Source organism: Chanodichthys erythropterus, chromosome 10 (genome assembly GCF_024489055.1).
Source record: "Chanodichthys erythropterus isolate Z2021 chromosome 10, ASM2448905v1, whole genome shotgun sequence".
Taxonomy (NCBI): Eukaryota; Metazoa; Chordata; class Actinopteri; order Cypriniformes; family Xenocyprididae; genus Chanodichthys; species Chanodichthys erythropterus.
Window position 1 is genome coordinate 44,297,252 of NC_090230.1, and position 17,164 is coordinate 44,314,415.

General features: G+C 36.4%; 1 protein-coding gene across 2 annotated transcripts in view; it reads left to right on the forward strand.

Annotated features, from left to right (window-relative positions):
• cltca (clathrin, heavy chain a (Hc)) overlaps nucleotides 1-17,164 on the forward strand; it is a 38,874-nt gene that overhangs the window by 3,537 nt on the left and 18,173 nt on the right. The window contains exons 1-7 of one of the 2 annotated variants that reach the window (XM_067397867.1): nucleotides 4,647-4,735; nucleotides 7,146-7,353; nucleotides 11,031-11,299; nucleotides 11,560-11,721; nucleotides 12,108-12,221; nucleotides 12,357-12,530; nucleotides 16,794-16,991. In XM_067397867.1, coding sequence (XP_067253968.1) covers nucleotides 4,670-4,735; nucleotides 7,146-7,353; nucleotides 11,031-11,299; nucleotides 11,560-11,721; nucleotides 12,108-12,221; nucleotides 12,357-12,530; nucleotides 16,794-16,991 — 1,191 coding nt within the window. In that variant the 5' untranslated portion in view covers nucleotides 4,647-4,669. Of the gene's footprint in view, nucleotides 1-4,646; nucleotides 4,736-7,145; nucleotides 7,354-11,030; nucleotides 11,300-11,559; nucleotides 11,722-12,107; nucleotides 12,222-12,356; nucleotides 12,531-16,793; nucleotides 16,992-17,164 lie in introns of those variants that run through there. The other variant, XM_067397868.1, reaches the window with a different exon arrangement.

Below are 17,164 nucleotides of genomic sequence, written 5' to 3' on the forward strand. Positions count from 1 at the left end.
CAGTGCAGCAAGTTAGTTGTTTCTGATAACCTGTAGTGCATTGATTTTAAAGCAGATCACTTGAGTAAATTACTTTGGTTTTAAGAGTAGCATAATAAGCATTATACAGGGGCAAGTCAGATGATCTTCAGATGGATTTAGTTTGTTTTATGTGATGCTGTTTAATACGTTACCTTAAAGCCCTGTGAATGCATTTGATCTTTGAACTCTACCCTGCTGATCACACATGACTGTCTCATGTAGCTGGAGATCCATTATCCATTTTGAACTGCTCAGCACTGACTGAACTCGGAATTCATTCCTCCTTTTCCCTTTCCCGTTCACTTCCCGCTCTGCTGTCCACATTGAACCTGCTAGGCTGGTCACATGCCACATATGGTCATATGGTCACAGCTCTTAATATGTTGATTTAGCTTTCTGCACAATGGGTCCCAGCTTCCTGTTATGGAGGAGGATGGCAGTGTAATGCAAGCCTCAGCATATTGCGTATCCTTCCCCGAGCCTCCTGCTGTCATAAGGCACAAGGGGTTTGTGCTGAGCAAGGTGCCATATTTCCCTGGACGGAGAAGGAAAGGGGTTAAGTGAGCACAGGAGGTTGGAGAAAAAAATGTGCTGACAGCTTTAAAAAGTCATGAATTTAAATGACGTGCTGAATTTATCTGCCCAACAAAGCTCTTGACACTTCAAGTATTACGCGTTTCTCTCTTGCCCTGATTTGTGAAAGCAAAGCTCGACCATTAAAATGTGTGAAAAGCATGAACACTTCAAAAGTAGTGTAGGTCAGCATAACCGAAAACCACTCAAGCTAACTCAGTAAAGTCAAGTGTCTGTGGTTGTTCTTAAGGTTTAATGCAGAATGCCACACTGGTAATGTCAATGAAAGTGCCAGCAGGGAGGCAAGTTTAATGTCCTAATGGGACCACATTATGTAAGTTATCAACAATGTAGGTGTAGCTGCATGCACGCTTGCCATGTTAATCTGAGTAAGCTAGCAATAATACAGTGTATTTCTACATGCATGTGATCTTGCCTCTATAAAATAAGTAGGTACAGTACTGTTTGGGTAAGATAAAATTATAAGTTTGAAAAAAGTCTCTTATGCCTCAGCAAGGCTACATTTATTTGATCAAAAATACTGTAAAACAGTAATACAGTAAAATATCATAACTATTTAAAATAGCTGTTTTCTATTTTAATGTTTTAAATTTATTTATTTATGAGATGGCAAAGATGAATTTTCAGCAGCCATTTTCAGCACTCCAGTCACATGATCCAGAAATCATTAAATTGCTGTTTTGGTGCTCAAGAAGCATTTCTTATGTCGAAATAAGTTGGATTGCTTAATATTTTTGTAAAAACCGTGATACATTTTTTCGGGTTTTTTTGATGACTAGAAAGTTAAAAACAACAGCATTTATTTGAAATGGAAATAACATCATACATGTGTCTTTACTCTCACTTTTGATCAATTTAATGCTTACTTGCAGAATAAAAGATTGGTAACACTTTAGGATCCAATTCTCACTATTGTTGCTTATTAGCATGCATATTACTTAGATATTGGCTGGTTTAGTACTTATAAAGCACACATTAATGCATGACCATATTCTCCTACCCAATACATGAACTTAACAACTATCTTACTAACTATTAATAAGGAGTAATTAGGAGTTTGAGGCAATAGTCATAGTTAATAGAGAGAATTGGACCCTAATCTAAAGTGTCCAAATGAATTAATTTCTTAAAAAAAAAATTGTACTGATCCTAAACTCACTCTGCATCTGAATCTTTTTATTTGACGAAATCTCAATATACATGCACTGTTAGGAGGCATGATTCAGCTAACGTCTGTCTCTCTTTCTACATACCATCGTTCATACCATCATCTCTCTTATCTTGCCTTTAGTTCACAGCACTGATCTTTATCTAACCACTGTAAAATAAACAGTCTAAAATGGGATTGGGAAGTCAAATATACACTAGCAGACTGGGGAGATATTGTCAATGCTTTCAAACAACTGCTTGATAATTCCATTTTGTTTGCTAGAGTGTCTCTCTGTTAATGAACATATGCCATTGCCAAATTTGAGTTTACCAAGCTGTACAAACTACCACTGAAAAGTTTGGACACATTCGATTGAAATATCTAATCATTTTAAAAGTTTATGCTCAAATGCTTTAAATCGGTAGTCTCAAACTCAGTTCCTGGAGGGCCAAAGCTCTGCAGTTTAGCTCCAACCAGCTCAAACTCACACCTGCTTGGAAGTTTCTAGTAATCCTGAAAACCTTGATTAGCTGGATCAGGTGTGTTCGATTAGGGTTGGAGCAAAACTGTGCAGGACTGTGGCGCTTTAAATGATTTATTTTTCATTGTCAAGTTGGATACAAGATCAAAGAATAGTTTATTAATTACTAGAACAACAGACAATGAGTATGCGTGTCCATACTTTTGACCTGTAGCATATATTAGATCTTACTTGATATATATTTTAAAATGTAATATTCACCTTCAATATCTTTCTTTGGACTGAATTCTTTCTGGTACAGAAAGAGCAGCTTTCCTTTTACTACCTAGCATTTATTGATCCAAATTCCTTGCAAGAATAAAATCAGTATCACATCCTCCTTTGCACAGACCAGAGATGTCCACAAAGATCCAGTAAGGAACTGGCCAGCTATTTTTGAATAGATGTTTCTCGAGCTACGCAGCATGTTCTTGGAGGCTGGACAGTGATGAACTACCTAATGGGAAAGAGGGTTAGTTTCTGGGCATGTCTGTGACGACACTGAAGCAAGCAGCAGGTACATGCTGTGGATGAATCACGCTTGGCCTGAGGCTGACGCTACAGCAGAGAGCTCTTTCACTTACGTTTGCTTCACACTCTCTCATTACGTTATGAGAGCTTGCAAGGGCAGAGTTTCCCCTCAGCCAATCAGAACTCCCTGCTCAGCAGTGACGCCATCATATGTGATGTCATCTTTGAGATGCAGTAAGAAAGGTCACAGAAATGTGCGTGAGCAGTCTACTGTTCTCTCGGTAGCCATGTTTTGTATTTTTATATATATATATATATATATATATATATATATATATATATATATATATATATATATATATATATATATATATATATATATATATATATATATATATATAATTTTATTTTGTTTCTGTACAAATTTTTTGTCTGTTTATCCCTTATCTCCTTTTTAAATATATGTAATAATCATTTTTACTTTTTAACTGCCATGAAAATAGCTTTAAACATTATTCAGTTTGAATGGAAATTCAGAATTAGCCCCATGTTATATTATATTTAATGTGTATTTTTAAGTATTTTATATCATTTGGTTTTATTTTTTCATTTCACAATTCTTGCTTATAGCTAGTGATGATGTGGCTTTCTGTGCCACATGACAAAGGAATGTGGGTGTGGCTTCGGGTGTGTCTGCGTCCGTTACCCATTGATAAAAGGTGCTGCTAATTCCGTTGAGCTCTTCCTAGAAAATGTGTTTCCTGTTCCTTCCTGTTCTTTGATTAGGCCTGAAAACTGCAGCATGAGACAAAGATACAGCATTTCATTGCTGCTAAAGGCAATTGACTCTTTAGGTTTAGTCAATATTTATTTTCTTAGTTTAGTAATTTAGTATTTAGCAAATTAAAGTACAAATCTCCCAAGTTTTTGCCATCCTTTTTAATAATTGTTCTATAACTATAATAATTATTAATAAATATAGAGTCAGTGATGTTTATTTTTTTTAAACCTCCAGCCTCTATGTTAGATATCCAAGGCTCTTGTAATTTAGTTCGCCCAAAAATTAAAAACGTCATTGGTTACTCGCCTTCATTTCATCTCAAACCCATATGACGTTCTTCTGTAGAACAGGAAAGGAGAAGTTCTGATTTAGGTTCACTCTTTTGTCTTCTGTACTATTAAAAAATGGGTTGGGACCAGGGGCTGTCAAAGTTTCAAAAAGTACTTAAAAATCGTCATAAAGCCATCTTAAATGTAGTCCAAACGATTCATGCACTATATTCCAAGTTTTCCGCAGCCATATAGACTTTGTAGTCACACGACTTTATTTAAATAATATCGCATTAATAATAATATCTGGCAAATTTGTCCTTGTACTTTCAAGTCAGCTTTAATTCATGTATGCTCTTTGAGACAGTTGTCAGCCCAAAATGCAAAGCAAAAACATAAGTGGATTTTAGACAAAACAAATAGTCTTGGGAGCATAGCTTGGCACTATAGGGAAATAACTGCTAAACACAAACCATTGTTAATGTCACAGAGGACTCCTCCTGTACAGCATCATGGTTCATTGTGTCACAGTTTTTCATTGAGTGCTGTAGGTGATGTTACATAAGACCATGGCTTCTCATCCCTGTGTGTCCAGCTGTCAGCTCTGATCTCTGTAATTCAGAGTGAGGCAGCTGGTGCACGGTTTCAAACATTAGAATTGTGATTGGCGATACATCTGTGTCACAAACTCAACTGCCGCCTCTGTTCGAGCTTACTGGTATTCGAGATCTGTCTGGTGGCTGATAAAAACCAAGGCTGGGTTTTGGCTGCTCATCAGAAATAAAGTTACAACTTCACCCTTTTGGCCATCTGACTTTGTATTAGAAGAGTCGTTTCAGAAGCAGCTGTCAGTATAATTGAAAATGCCTGAATTCAAGATGTCTCCTACACTAAATCCTCCTCTGCTCCTTTCTGAACCCATTTCAAACGTAAGTCTCTCTTCAGATTTGATGTCTCTGCATTTTCTCGTCTACATGTGGTGTTTAGTCATATGGAGTGAATCATACAGTCTAAGACAGACAAGTTAGAATTAGACTTATTTACTGTACAAGAAAAGATCAGCATTTATTAGTGTGAAGATCAGTGCGGATCTTATCCATCTCAGGGTCTTTCTGACCGAACCTTTGGTGACTCAGACTTCCAAGGCAGCTGGTGTGGTGTTGCTAAGCTGGCGTCCCACTTACTTTTATTTTTGTCTCTAATTGACTTATACCTGAGTCTCGTCATGGTTGGTTTAGTTCTAATAGTTAAGACCTGAGGCTGAGACAGTGTCTCTTTAATGGCTTGAAACCCGCTTTGAAACATGTTTCATTAGCGGATATGAGTTCAGTGTTGATGTTGAGTATTACCTGGTATATTCCCGAAGTGGCCTTACAGGAAATGTTAGTGGGTAGAGATGCCACTGATATTTATCGCTTGATTACTGATCAAATTAAAATCATCGGCCATAAGCATTAAAAGGCAGATAATACTTGATAATTATATTTTGTGAAAATGGGCCTATAAAATAAGCATAGTTTTTGTTTTCGTTGTCTTTGTTACATTTAACCTCAATAAATAGGGTTATGCACCAAAAGCTAGATTAATTTATATTTTAAATATTGTTAGACAAATAAACAATAAGTAATAAAATGGTAACAAATAATCAAATTACAAGTAATGGCACAAATAAATACAACAGAACAAACATATAAATGAAATAAATGGTGCTTTTCAAGATTTTCATGTAGGTTTAAGCAGGAGATTTTCAGGTACAGAAATTGTGATCTAATGTATAACTATAGAACAGATTAAACTTTATTAACGTTAATCAGTCAAGAGCAGTAACCGATGCATAAAAATGTTTTTAATGTTGAAAATATAAAACATTAAATACTGTTATTTGAAATTATTAAAAGAAATCAAGACACTTTAAATGTGAAACTAAACCCGCCAGTAGGTGGCAGCAAATCACTGTTAATGAGCGTATCATTGAGATTCAACCGATTCATTCAAAAGGCTGATTCATTAAATGTTGCTCGCGCAAATACAATGCTGTGGACTTTGGAACTATTTTTGTTGGCGAAATAGAGCGAAACAGACGATTTGGTGTCTAAAATGTATTTTCGCCCCTTATCTTGAATTCTGGGGGCATTATAAAGGCATTTTAATAGACTAAATCACGCAGTGAAAGCGTGCACTCTAAATATGCACTAGTCTAACCTAAAAAACTACATAACGTAGTGTACGCGTGCAATCAACGGGTGTGTTTTTGTTTGTTTTTTGTAAACTGAGGGACATACTTGATAATATCAGGTCGTTAAATCAACAATTACGATATCATAGACTATATATAACGCACACACTACAGCACTGGCCCGATCGGGCAAGTGACCGTTCCGTCTACTGTACCGAGCGTCGTTCACACTGGCCAGGGGCCATCAGGCAGTCCTTATTGTCGAGCCCTGTATTTGCTGTTGTCTTGCTGTATATGTTGAGCAGCTTGTGCCAAGAAAAATACTGTGACCTGCTGTTTTTGTATCTGAGGTAATTGAGAGAAACTGCAGATGTTCAAGTGCTTTACTAAACGATTCAAGTGTTTTTGTCTCTCCTCCTCTGATCTTTCCAGATGCGTTGCTTCTGTGTGCTTGTAAAAAGGTTAGCTTGTTGGTGACTTGCGAATTGCAACAATTTTCGAATAAATGAAGGGACTTCTGGCAATGTCCTTTTACTGTTTTTAAATTATACAGTTATTCGAAGTTTTTAAAACATAAAGTTGATGTGTACAGTAAAAAAAAAATTACATGTGATGTAAAAAGAATAGTGTTTAACAGTTTTTCACCACGTATTGTTACTTAATGTATCTGTTCTTTGAGTCCCTGAGATAAATTCCTCAAGGCCTTTTCAGACAGTAAAACCATGTGTTTGGCTTAGTGGAGTGGGTGAAAAAGTATTGTTAATCTCATAAGCAACAAAAGACATTGCTGCTGAAATTTTGTGATTACAAAAGCACATTTTTACATTGGAACAAAGTTCTTTGTTGTTACTCTTTGGTGTGGTTGTGCCCCTTGTAAATTATGCCTTGGATCCATTTTAATCAGTAGTGTGTGATACACAGTCATTGATTTTTCCTTGAAGATCAATTCTTGTAATAATTCACAGGGTCAGAGTGAAACCTATTATCATGTAGTAAACTTAATCCCCATGTGTGACAATTTCATTCATGGCTCTTGAAAAGGACATGTTCTTGTTTGTATACACTTCTAAAATGGGAATTGTACTCACTAATCATATAATTGTTTTTTCAGTGTTTGTTTTTTTTAATATCAAATTTAATAACATTTTAAAAAATTTTCCTAGCTCCAAAATTTGGGGATCAACCCGGCCAACATCGGGTTCAGCACCCTGACGATGGAGTCGGATAAGTTCATCTGTGTCCGGGAGAAGGTCGGAGAACAGGCACAGGTGGTGATCATCGACATGGCGGACCCAAACACCCCCATCCGCAGGCCCATCTCTGCAGACAGCGCCATCATGAACCCTGCAAGCAAAGTTATTGCACTTAAAGGTAGGAGATGTAGATTATTAGAGCCACATATACCCTTATTAACCTAATTATAATGACTACTGCATTTTTAGCTGAACTGAATCATAGAACTGATCCAAACCAATTGTTGTTTTAAACTAGAACTTAAGTGTGTTGTTTTCTTAGATTCATTCATTAACACAGTTCCTTTTTAGTTTAAATTATACTAGATCAATTTCTGGAGCAAATGTTTTTTGCATTTTCCTCATTATAGTCTACATCTTAGCTTACGGTAACATGATATGTTGTGTATTTTTTGTCATGCAGCCATAATTGCTTTGTCTTTTTGTTTTGTTTCCTTTTTTGTTGCTGCTTTCTCATGTGTATGCAGACGGTGAGTTAATATTTTAGTACAATAATTTGTGAAAGTTATAATCCTGTTTCTAAAATGAACATCATGTAGAATTGTTTGGCCTCATTGCTTAACCTTGTGTGTAGGTGTTTCTAGAGCCTCCACTTCAAGCCAGGAAATGGTTTAAATAATGTTTTAGGATACATTGTTCCTGCCCATTTCGCAAAGAAATGCTTACATTATTATGACATTAAAACTTTAAAAGCTGAAATATTTGGTTGTATTTAATGTGTTGTAAGAACAACGGCAGTTTGAAAATCAACAATATTGTCATTGTAAATATAGGAGAGGTGTGGCTCAAGGTTCGGACTTGGGCCTCATGCAAATTCAAGCCATGATAGGGAATGTAAAGCAAACATGTTGTGGCATCTCTCTGATATTGTTTACATAGATAAAGACTGTTTAGCCAACAATATACCACATAATTAACCCAATTCGGCTAAACGGGATTCGACTTTCACAAAATTCATAGCTTGAATTTTCACATCATGTTGATTTCTGTAGACATAAGTAATCCAGTTTCTCTTCCTGGGGTCTGAAATATTGTTGGGCATACATGTGCTTTTCTGTTTATTTAATTTCAATTATTATTTTTTTTTTAAACGCTTGCCATATTGAGTCCTTTCCTCCACCCTCACTATGTAATCTTAACATCAAATGTCTCAATATGTCCATATAAATGAACCTGGGTAAAGGTAGCCTCATAGTTTTATGGTTCTTGTGGTAGTTCATAGTCCATTAGGTTTTAGTCACTATGCAGCTTGTGTTTAGGTAGCTATAGTGTGACTAACATTGTATCAGTGTTATGGTTGATGTTTAAATAAATATCAATAGCTTTTAGCACTAAGCTTAGTGCCTCCTGTAGAGTTGAGAGTTTTGTCAAGCTGTGCAAATGGCCATTTCAGAGTCATCTCTCCAATTCTTAGCATGGTTTAACTGTAATCGATATATTAAAGGGTGTTATTTGTAGCATCAAACTTGTTTGCGTTGCCTTTTCAATAGAGGAAAAAAGAGCAGTGAATAGCTTGCTTTTGAGAGCCAAAACAGTCACTGTTGAAGTTTAAAATTAGATTGATCGCTTGTTTGTGGCGACAAACCATTTTATTAGCCTATTTTGGATTCACAATATCCTGTATGAATCAAATAACACATTTTCTGAGCAATATTTAGTCTAAAGTGATATAGACTTGCACAGTTTTGCTTTTGGCCTTTGTTCACTGCATGTAAATCTGATTTGCTGATCTTTAGGACTGACTATCCAAATTATTAAATCACATTTGTTCATATCAATCATATGAACCAATTAAGGCTTTCAGGTTAGAGCTTGGTTGAAACAACACTCTATATTGAGTTTGATGTCCAAAAGCAGGAGTTGAGCTCCTTGACAATTATTATTATTATTATGTTGAGATGTTGTTTTTGTCTTCTTCTGTTTAGTGTGTTTAGGAGTATAGTGCCGTTTCCTGCTCTCATTATATTGAGACAGTCTTAAATGTGGAATTAAATCCCTTCTATCCCTTTCTCACTCTGTAATGCTCACGCTACCACCCTTGCCATGTGATTTGAGTGTTAGGTTGTATTATGGGAATCATATCCATAACGGCCTGTTAATTTGCTTCTGTCGATGCATATAGACTAAATTCTGACCTCTGCAGCAATCAGCTTCACAGCAGCCTGCAATCTCACACTAGTTCTACTGAAAATTCAAAGTTGGCATGAAATCGATCCATTTTCAAAATGCATTGATCTTAGTATTAATGATTCATTCGTGCATAATGTTTTGTTTTTTTTTATTAGATCTTTCTGTGTAAATGGGACTTCTCTCTGATTATGTAAGCCAGATTTTTCCAATCATAGGCTGTCTATACCCTGACTTGTAAGCTGGCATTCAGATCTGACTCCAGTGCAATCCAAATCCAATGAACTGATGGATAGAACCAAGTCCCTGCCCAACTTTTATCTTTTTCGATAATCTGTTTCACCTGGATGTGGAAGAAAAGATCTGTCACTACTTTCATCGCAACTTATAGTAATGCCAGCACAGAAAAAATAGATCTGACCAGCTGTTTGAAGTCAAGATCAAAATTTGACCATTACCTTCTTAATACACATTCCTGCTTCTATTTTGTTTTTTTATATACATTTTATTAAACAAAAAGTAAGTAATTAAAATGTTTTTGAAACAATATTCTGCTAATATCAACTTGGGCACAGAGGAGATTTTAACCAGTCCCAAATATTTAGGTATAATTTTGGTTCACTGTTGTGCATAACCTTCCTCAAAGCTTACCTGTAGTTAATGCAATCATTTTACATTGGTTTCGATTAATGTTTAAGGTTAAAGGAATAGTTCACCCAAAAATGAAAATTCTGTAATTTATTCACTCTTTGTTGTTCCAAACCTGTATAAGTTACTTTCTTCTGTTCAACACGAAAGATGTTTTGAAAAATGTTGATGACCAGAGAGTTGACAGTAGCCACTGACTTCCATTGTATTTTTTTTTTTGTATTTTTTTTTTCCTACAATGGAAGTCAATGGCCACCACCATCTGTCTGGTTATCAACATTCTTCAAAATATCTTTTTTTTTTTTTTTAGTTTCTTCAGTAGAAGAAAAAACTCATACAGGTTTGGAACAACAATAAGGGTAAGTAAATGACAGAATTTTAATGTTTGTTTGAACTAACCCTTTAAATTATACATTCTGGGAAAAAACAATCTATAATGTTTTGATGAACTTGACCTTCAACCTCCACATCCTGGTCAAATGGCTGCCTCGGCAGTGAAACCACATTGCGAAAGTAAAAAGGGGTGCATTTCATGTTGACTTTAGAGACCTTTGCATTATACTGTAATCCTTGTCTTAATTGTATCGGTGCACAAAGATCAGATTAAGTGGAACCTGAAGGAAGTAATTCACCACATAGATTAGTGTTTATACGAATAGTCGGTTGGAAGTTAATCAGGTGAGTTGCCGCCACGTTTTCCTTTCCCATAACACACATTATTTGCCATTCACAATGTGTGTGCAATAAGTCTTGTGCTAAGATGAAATCAATCTCTGGTGTTTAATTTGAGATGTCTAAATTGTGTTCCTTTTCACAAATTCTCTCCACACTCGCTTTTTGATTGCTTGGCTTCATTTGTCTAACTGCTGAATGAGCTGTCATGGGGGGCTTGCCTGATGCACTTCCAGCCATGACTGACAATATTTCTACCCTGATGTCTTTTGTAATCTAATTAAATTGTTTTATGTGTGTAAATGTGAAAATGTTTTCTACATGACACTTCTCCTTTATTCCTCTCAGCTGCCAAAACCCTTCAGATCTTTAACATCGAGATGAAGAGTAAGATGAAAGCCCACACCATGACTGATGATGTCACTTTCTGGAAGTGGATCTCTCTTAACACGGTCGCCCTGGTGACCGATAATGCCGTCTATCATTGGAGCATGGAGGGAGACTCTCAGCCGATCAAAGTGTTTGACAGACATTCCAGCCTGGCAGGCTGTCAAATCATCAACTACCGCACCGATGCCAAGCAGAAGTGGCTGCTGCTCATTGGCATTTCTGCTCAGGTGTCATAATCATTTTAAATGATCATTCATGATGTGTGGTGTAGAATTATGCATACAACTGTTGTTATTGTAGACATACACATGCTCACATTGAGATATGCTTTCATTATTTCTTTTTCATTCAAATTATTTAAATCATAATTTCTTTATTTTCCATCTTTTTCTGTAATTTATTTAATTCATTTTTATTTATTTAATTCCTTTTGATTCAATATTCTTTGTTCTTCCAAATCTCTCAAGTATTCTGTTTCTTTTTACAGCAAAACAGAGTTGTTGGTGCCATGCAGCTCTACTCGGTTGACAGGAAGGTTTCACAGCCTATCGAGGGTCACGCCGCAGCCTTTGGCCAGTTCAAAATGGAGGGAAATGCAGAAGAATCCACACTCTTCTGTTTCGCTGTGCGGGGTCAGGCAGGAGGAAAGGTGCGCTTCCACATGTCTTTATGGCATTTAATTACATTAACTAGAAACCTTTTACTCAGCAATGATGCATAAATGACTAAATTACCAGTATTCCTGACACAGTTGTCTAAGAAAAAAAGGAAGTGGTCTGGACAGTTTTTTTGTTTTTGTTTTTTTGGGGTGTAAACTGCCATTTTTGAGGAAGAGGTCATGTAGCTTGCTAGTTTTAGTTTCAAATGTTCATGTTACTAATATTATTAAACATCACCTAATTTAATTACTTTCCAGAGCTAATTGTTGATGAACACTTTAATTTGTCACTTAAATCTGTTGCATCATTTTTGAAGCACTTTGAGATGTGTGTATTACTTCACAACATGAAATTAACTAAAGGTTTCACTATGCAGCTTCACATTATTGAAGTGGGGACACCACCGACCGGCAACCAGCCATTTCCAAAGAAAGCCGTGGATGTATTCTTCCCTCCAGAAGCGCAAAATGACTTCCCTGTGGCCATGCAGGTATGTGGTTTCTTGGTCTTTTCCAGTTCTTTCTTTCATTCTTTCTCAAAAATATTTTAAAAATATCTTAATGACCTCAAAGTTTTGAATGCTAATGTAAATTCAATGCAACGCAACACATTTCTCATCACACAGATCAGCTCCAAACAGGATGTCGTATTTCTCATCACTAAATATGGTTACATTCATCTGTACGACCTGGAGACAGGGACCTGCATCTACATGAACCGAATCAGCGGAGAGACCATTTTTGTGACGGCACCCCACGAAGCCACAGCTGGAATCATCGGCGTCAACAGGAAAGGACAGGTACGTGCTGAACCTTAAATTCAGATTGAGCCATGAAGTGTGATTGAATCTGGATCTCCTTCTTCCAGCAAATCAAACCATCAATGATAAAAGTGTTTACAATTTTTCAGGGAAATCAACCTTCAGATGGCATACTTAAAGTTGTCTCTGGATATTAAGCTGGGTTAAGCGAAAGTGTATTAACATTGAAAAAATTACACGCTTCAGCTGTAATTACTGTCAGTATTTCAGATTTCTAGCAGCTGTTTCACTTTGATCCTGCACTTTGGAGCTCTGTGTGTGGTTGGATCTCCACTCTGTCAGACGGAATCTAAGGAGGACACAACTCAGCTGATTACCCCAGAGACGGAACATTTAATACCCCGTCTTACTGAGACACGGAAACCACCCATCCTCCCTCTACACGTTTCCTTCTCTCTTTTTTCATTTCCTAGCTCGAAGCATCTCTTATCCTTCTCTATCCTGAAATTCTTTACTTGAAACATGTAGATTGAGGACACCATAGTTATTAGAAGCATTATGATGTGGTAAATTATATCAAAAGGATACATTTCTCCCTGGTTCAACATACTGAATCCCAGAATACTAGATTTATAAATACTTGGGTGTTCAGTATCTCAGGTGAGTTGACACTCCTGTCCAAAGGCTCTCCTTGTTCACAATGCTGTATTATGAGCTTGTTAATGGATCCCACGAGCGGGTAAATAATTTTCCAGCCATGCTGGAGAAAGTCTTAAATTATGCAGCAGGTGACAGAAAGCCAATCCAAACTGTGTCACGCTGAACCTGAAGAGCACTGTTACCTTTCTCAATAATACAGAACCTCCGCCTGGGTCAATCAACAATGCCATGCACAACATCACGAAGATAAACGGCATTTATCGACTAATAGACTGAAGGGTTATGTGTGTTTATCTTAGTTATTTTGTAGAGCGTTACGTAATTACAATAAGTTTATCTATTATTTATCATGTGGTAGTCAGATCTAGTACAATATGGATGGATTCGTTATAGAGTAAATTTCACATTGGAATAATTATCTGAACATGATTTATTTAAGTTAACGTAAAGGAAAAGGTATGCAGATCTCTCTTCCTTTCCCTATTTCCCCTGCTCATACTGGCATTCTCCATCTTCCTGTCCTCTACGCTACTCAGCACTGGTGGGTGATGAAAAGTCAGGTTCTAACCAGCTGCGTCTGCACTCGTGAGCGGAGTGACCTTGAGAGACAGCCTTCACTGAAAATAGCTGCGGAGAGAATGCAAGAGGGAGATGGGCTGAGAGAGAGAGAGAGAAAAAAAAGTGGCAGTTATCATGTGATCTTGCCGTGGGAGGCATTGACTGGCGTCCTAAATCCTTTCACATAAACGGAGGCAGAACCTGACCGCCAGTCACAGCATGCGTAGGGAGAATACATCATAAGCTTCTGTGACATCACGTTTTGCCCTCCCTTTTTTCTTCGATCATGCCTACACTGTAGTACTGAATTGGACTATTGTAACATGACTCTCAATCAAATATATATATATATATATATATATATATATATATATATATATATATATATATATATATAATATAATATAATATAATATAATATAATATAATATAATATAATATAATATAATTTTTTTTTTTTTTTTTCATTATTCATTTATTCAAACTGGAATAGATATCTTGTCCTTTTGAGAACAGAGATACTGGGATGTGCTCTGGGCAGATGTTTGAGTTTGGGGTCCTCATCAGGAATGACTCATTACTATCATCATCTCCTCAGGCCTTGGGCTTTTATTGACGTCAATGCAGCGTTTTTCCCTGTTGGCTATTGCAGCAAATGTAATCTCTCATTCACTTGCCCTCTCCTTTTCGTTCTCTTTCACTGCCTCTTTGTGGAGGAAAGCTGATAGACACAATGAGCTGCTCTATTTTTACTCCTCTCTTTAGTGTCTCTGCCTCGCTCCATCTCTGGGTGAGCTGACCCATATTGTTAGGGGTGGGCTGTGCGAGTTTAAACAGAGAGTGATGTGCATCCATGTAGAATAACGGCTGTGACTTTGACCTGCTGATGCCGTTCTAGAACATAGTAGCGTACAAACACTTACAACATGCAGCTGAAATACAGTGTCCACCTTTTTGTTCGCAAGAAATTAAAGGATTTGCGGGGGTGATCTTGATTTAATTTAAAATAACCTGTCCTCACTTGTTTAGTCTAATCCATGTTCATACAAGTTAAGTATGCGTTAAACATCGTAAATCTGTTTTACTGGCTTGTGTGTCACCGTTTCAACCTAGTAGCTGAAGAAATTGTCCTTCTAGGTTTCAAAATGTACTGTACTTCCAGAGAAATATTGCTGAATGTTGTGCTTTGATGGTATTTTGGCAACTTCAGCTTGTCTCTTGGCCAAACATCTACAGTAATAATGTCAAACTTTATAAGCATCTGGTCAGTAATTTCTAGAGGTTTTATTAGTAGCGTGTTTTATTGGAAATAAAGATAAAAGACGCTTGATCAAAGCAGTGAGTTCTTGAATGAAAGAGGACTCCCTCCACATCTCACTGCACTCCTGCATCTGATCATGTTACATACTCGAGACGAGCATTAGTATGCACCTTAGCTTCAGTGTGAGGAGGTCAGCTGATACGAGGTGTTATGTTTTCTCATTAAGGGTCATTGAAAGGGGATATTGTACAACAGATCAGTTGTGCTCTGTGTGTGATGGATTTTCCAGCTGCTTTTATGCAGGTAAACGTGGCCATGAAAAAGTTCACAATATCATAGTGAGTGTGATAACTGTCAGAAATGAGCTAATTATAGATACCTGGTGTAATTTGATGTGATATTGTAATCACGGTAACACTTTACAATAAGGTTCATTAGATAACATGAACTAATAATGAACTGCACTTATACAGAATTTATTAATCTTTGTTTGTTAATTTCAACATTTACTAATACATTATTAAAATATTGTTAACATTAGTTAGTGCACTGTGAAGTAACGAACAAACAATGAACAACTGTATTTTCATTAACATTTAACGAAAGATTAGTAAATACAGTAACAAATGTATTGCTCATGGTAAGTTCATGTTAGTTAATACATTAACTAATGTTTAACTTATGAACCTTATTGTAGGTGTTACTGTAATCACTATTTAGAAGCCTCAAAATATTAGATTTGTAATTTGATACAAATTAAATGTTTTGGTCAAGCTAAAAAATTACATAGTTAAATAGACTTTGAGGGTTTGGGCACTGGGAATGTCCCTGAACTTCCTGTTTGTTCTGCTCTGTTCAAGCTCTGTTAAGAAAATTTGAAAAAAAAAAAAAAAAATTAAAACAGACAAAATGTACCATTTAATAATTATGATGATAAATAAATAAACAAACAAACGAACAATGTTAAGAATTCTCCTCTCTTTTTCTGGTCTGATTCTCTACAGGGCTTTTCACACTTGAAATAGTTAACCCTGGGTCATTCTAAACCCCGGGTAAACGTAATCCTGGGTTATCTTGCATCACGTTTCACACTGTTCATAATTTACCTGGGGTTAACAATTATTTCTTGGTATTCATAAGTTGACATTTCACGTTGTACATTACTAAACCCTGTGTTAATGTTCTTATTTGCATATTTGTGGTGTCATTGTCACTAATTGGATAAATGCAGCACACGACCTTTCACATAGCTCTAGCAATCCGCATCCTTGTATTCCCGACTGCACTATAGAGTTTATACTGAATGGACATTTAGGACTATAAAGGTAAGAATGAAACGTCTCTTCTTCACTCGAAATTGTCGAATTTGTCAGCATTTGACATTTTTCCCCTCAAATGCGGAATTTACTGTGTATATACAATGCGAGGTGTTTCCATGACTTTCCAAAGCAGACAAATAGGAGTACATGATTGGTTGTCTGTTGCGAAGCATCTAGCTGTAACATTCTAACACTGCATCATTTCACACTGCACAAGTTTGGCACCGCAATATGGGGTTAACACTGAGCAAGGTTTCATAACCCCGGGTAAAAAGTGGTAGTTACCCGGGTTAAAAGCAGTGTTTAGAACGACGATAACCCAGGGTTTAAGCACAGTGTGAAAAGCCCTTACATGTACCAGAAATGTGGTCTGAAAGAATAAATGTCTCACACCTGTGTCTCACTTTACTGTACATCAGTTGTGAAGGAAAATATTAATTACTAAATACTAATTGCAAATATAAATCATAAACTTTGTTGCTTTATTGTGTGTGTGTTTCTTAGGTGTTGTCAGTGTGTGTTGAGGAGGAGAACATCATCCCGTACATCACCAATGTGCTGCAGAATCCAGACCTGGCTTTACGGATGGCAGTCCGGAATAATCTGGCAGGAGCAGAAGAGTTGTTTGCCCGCAAATTTAATAACCTTTTTGCCGCAGGGAGCTACTCGGAGGCAGCTAAAGTTGCTGCTAACGCTCCAAAAGTGAGGAGAGCTGAATATTCTTGTGAAATATTTAAAACTAATAGCATAATATGCATAATAGCAAAAGTATTATTCTTAAATATATACTTATTATTATTATTATTATTATTATTATTATTATTATTATTATTATTATTATTATTACTACTACTATTATAATAAATTATAAAACA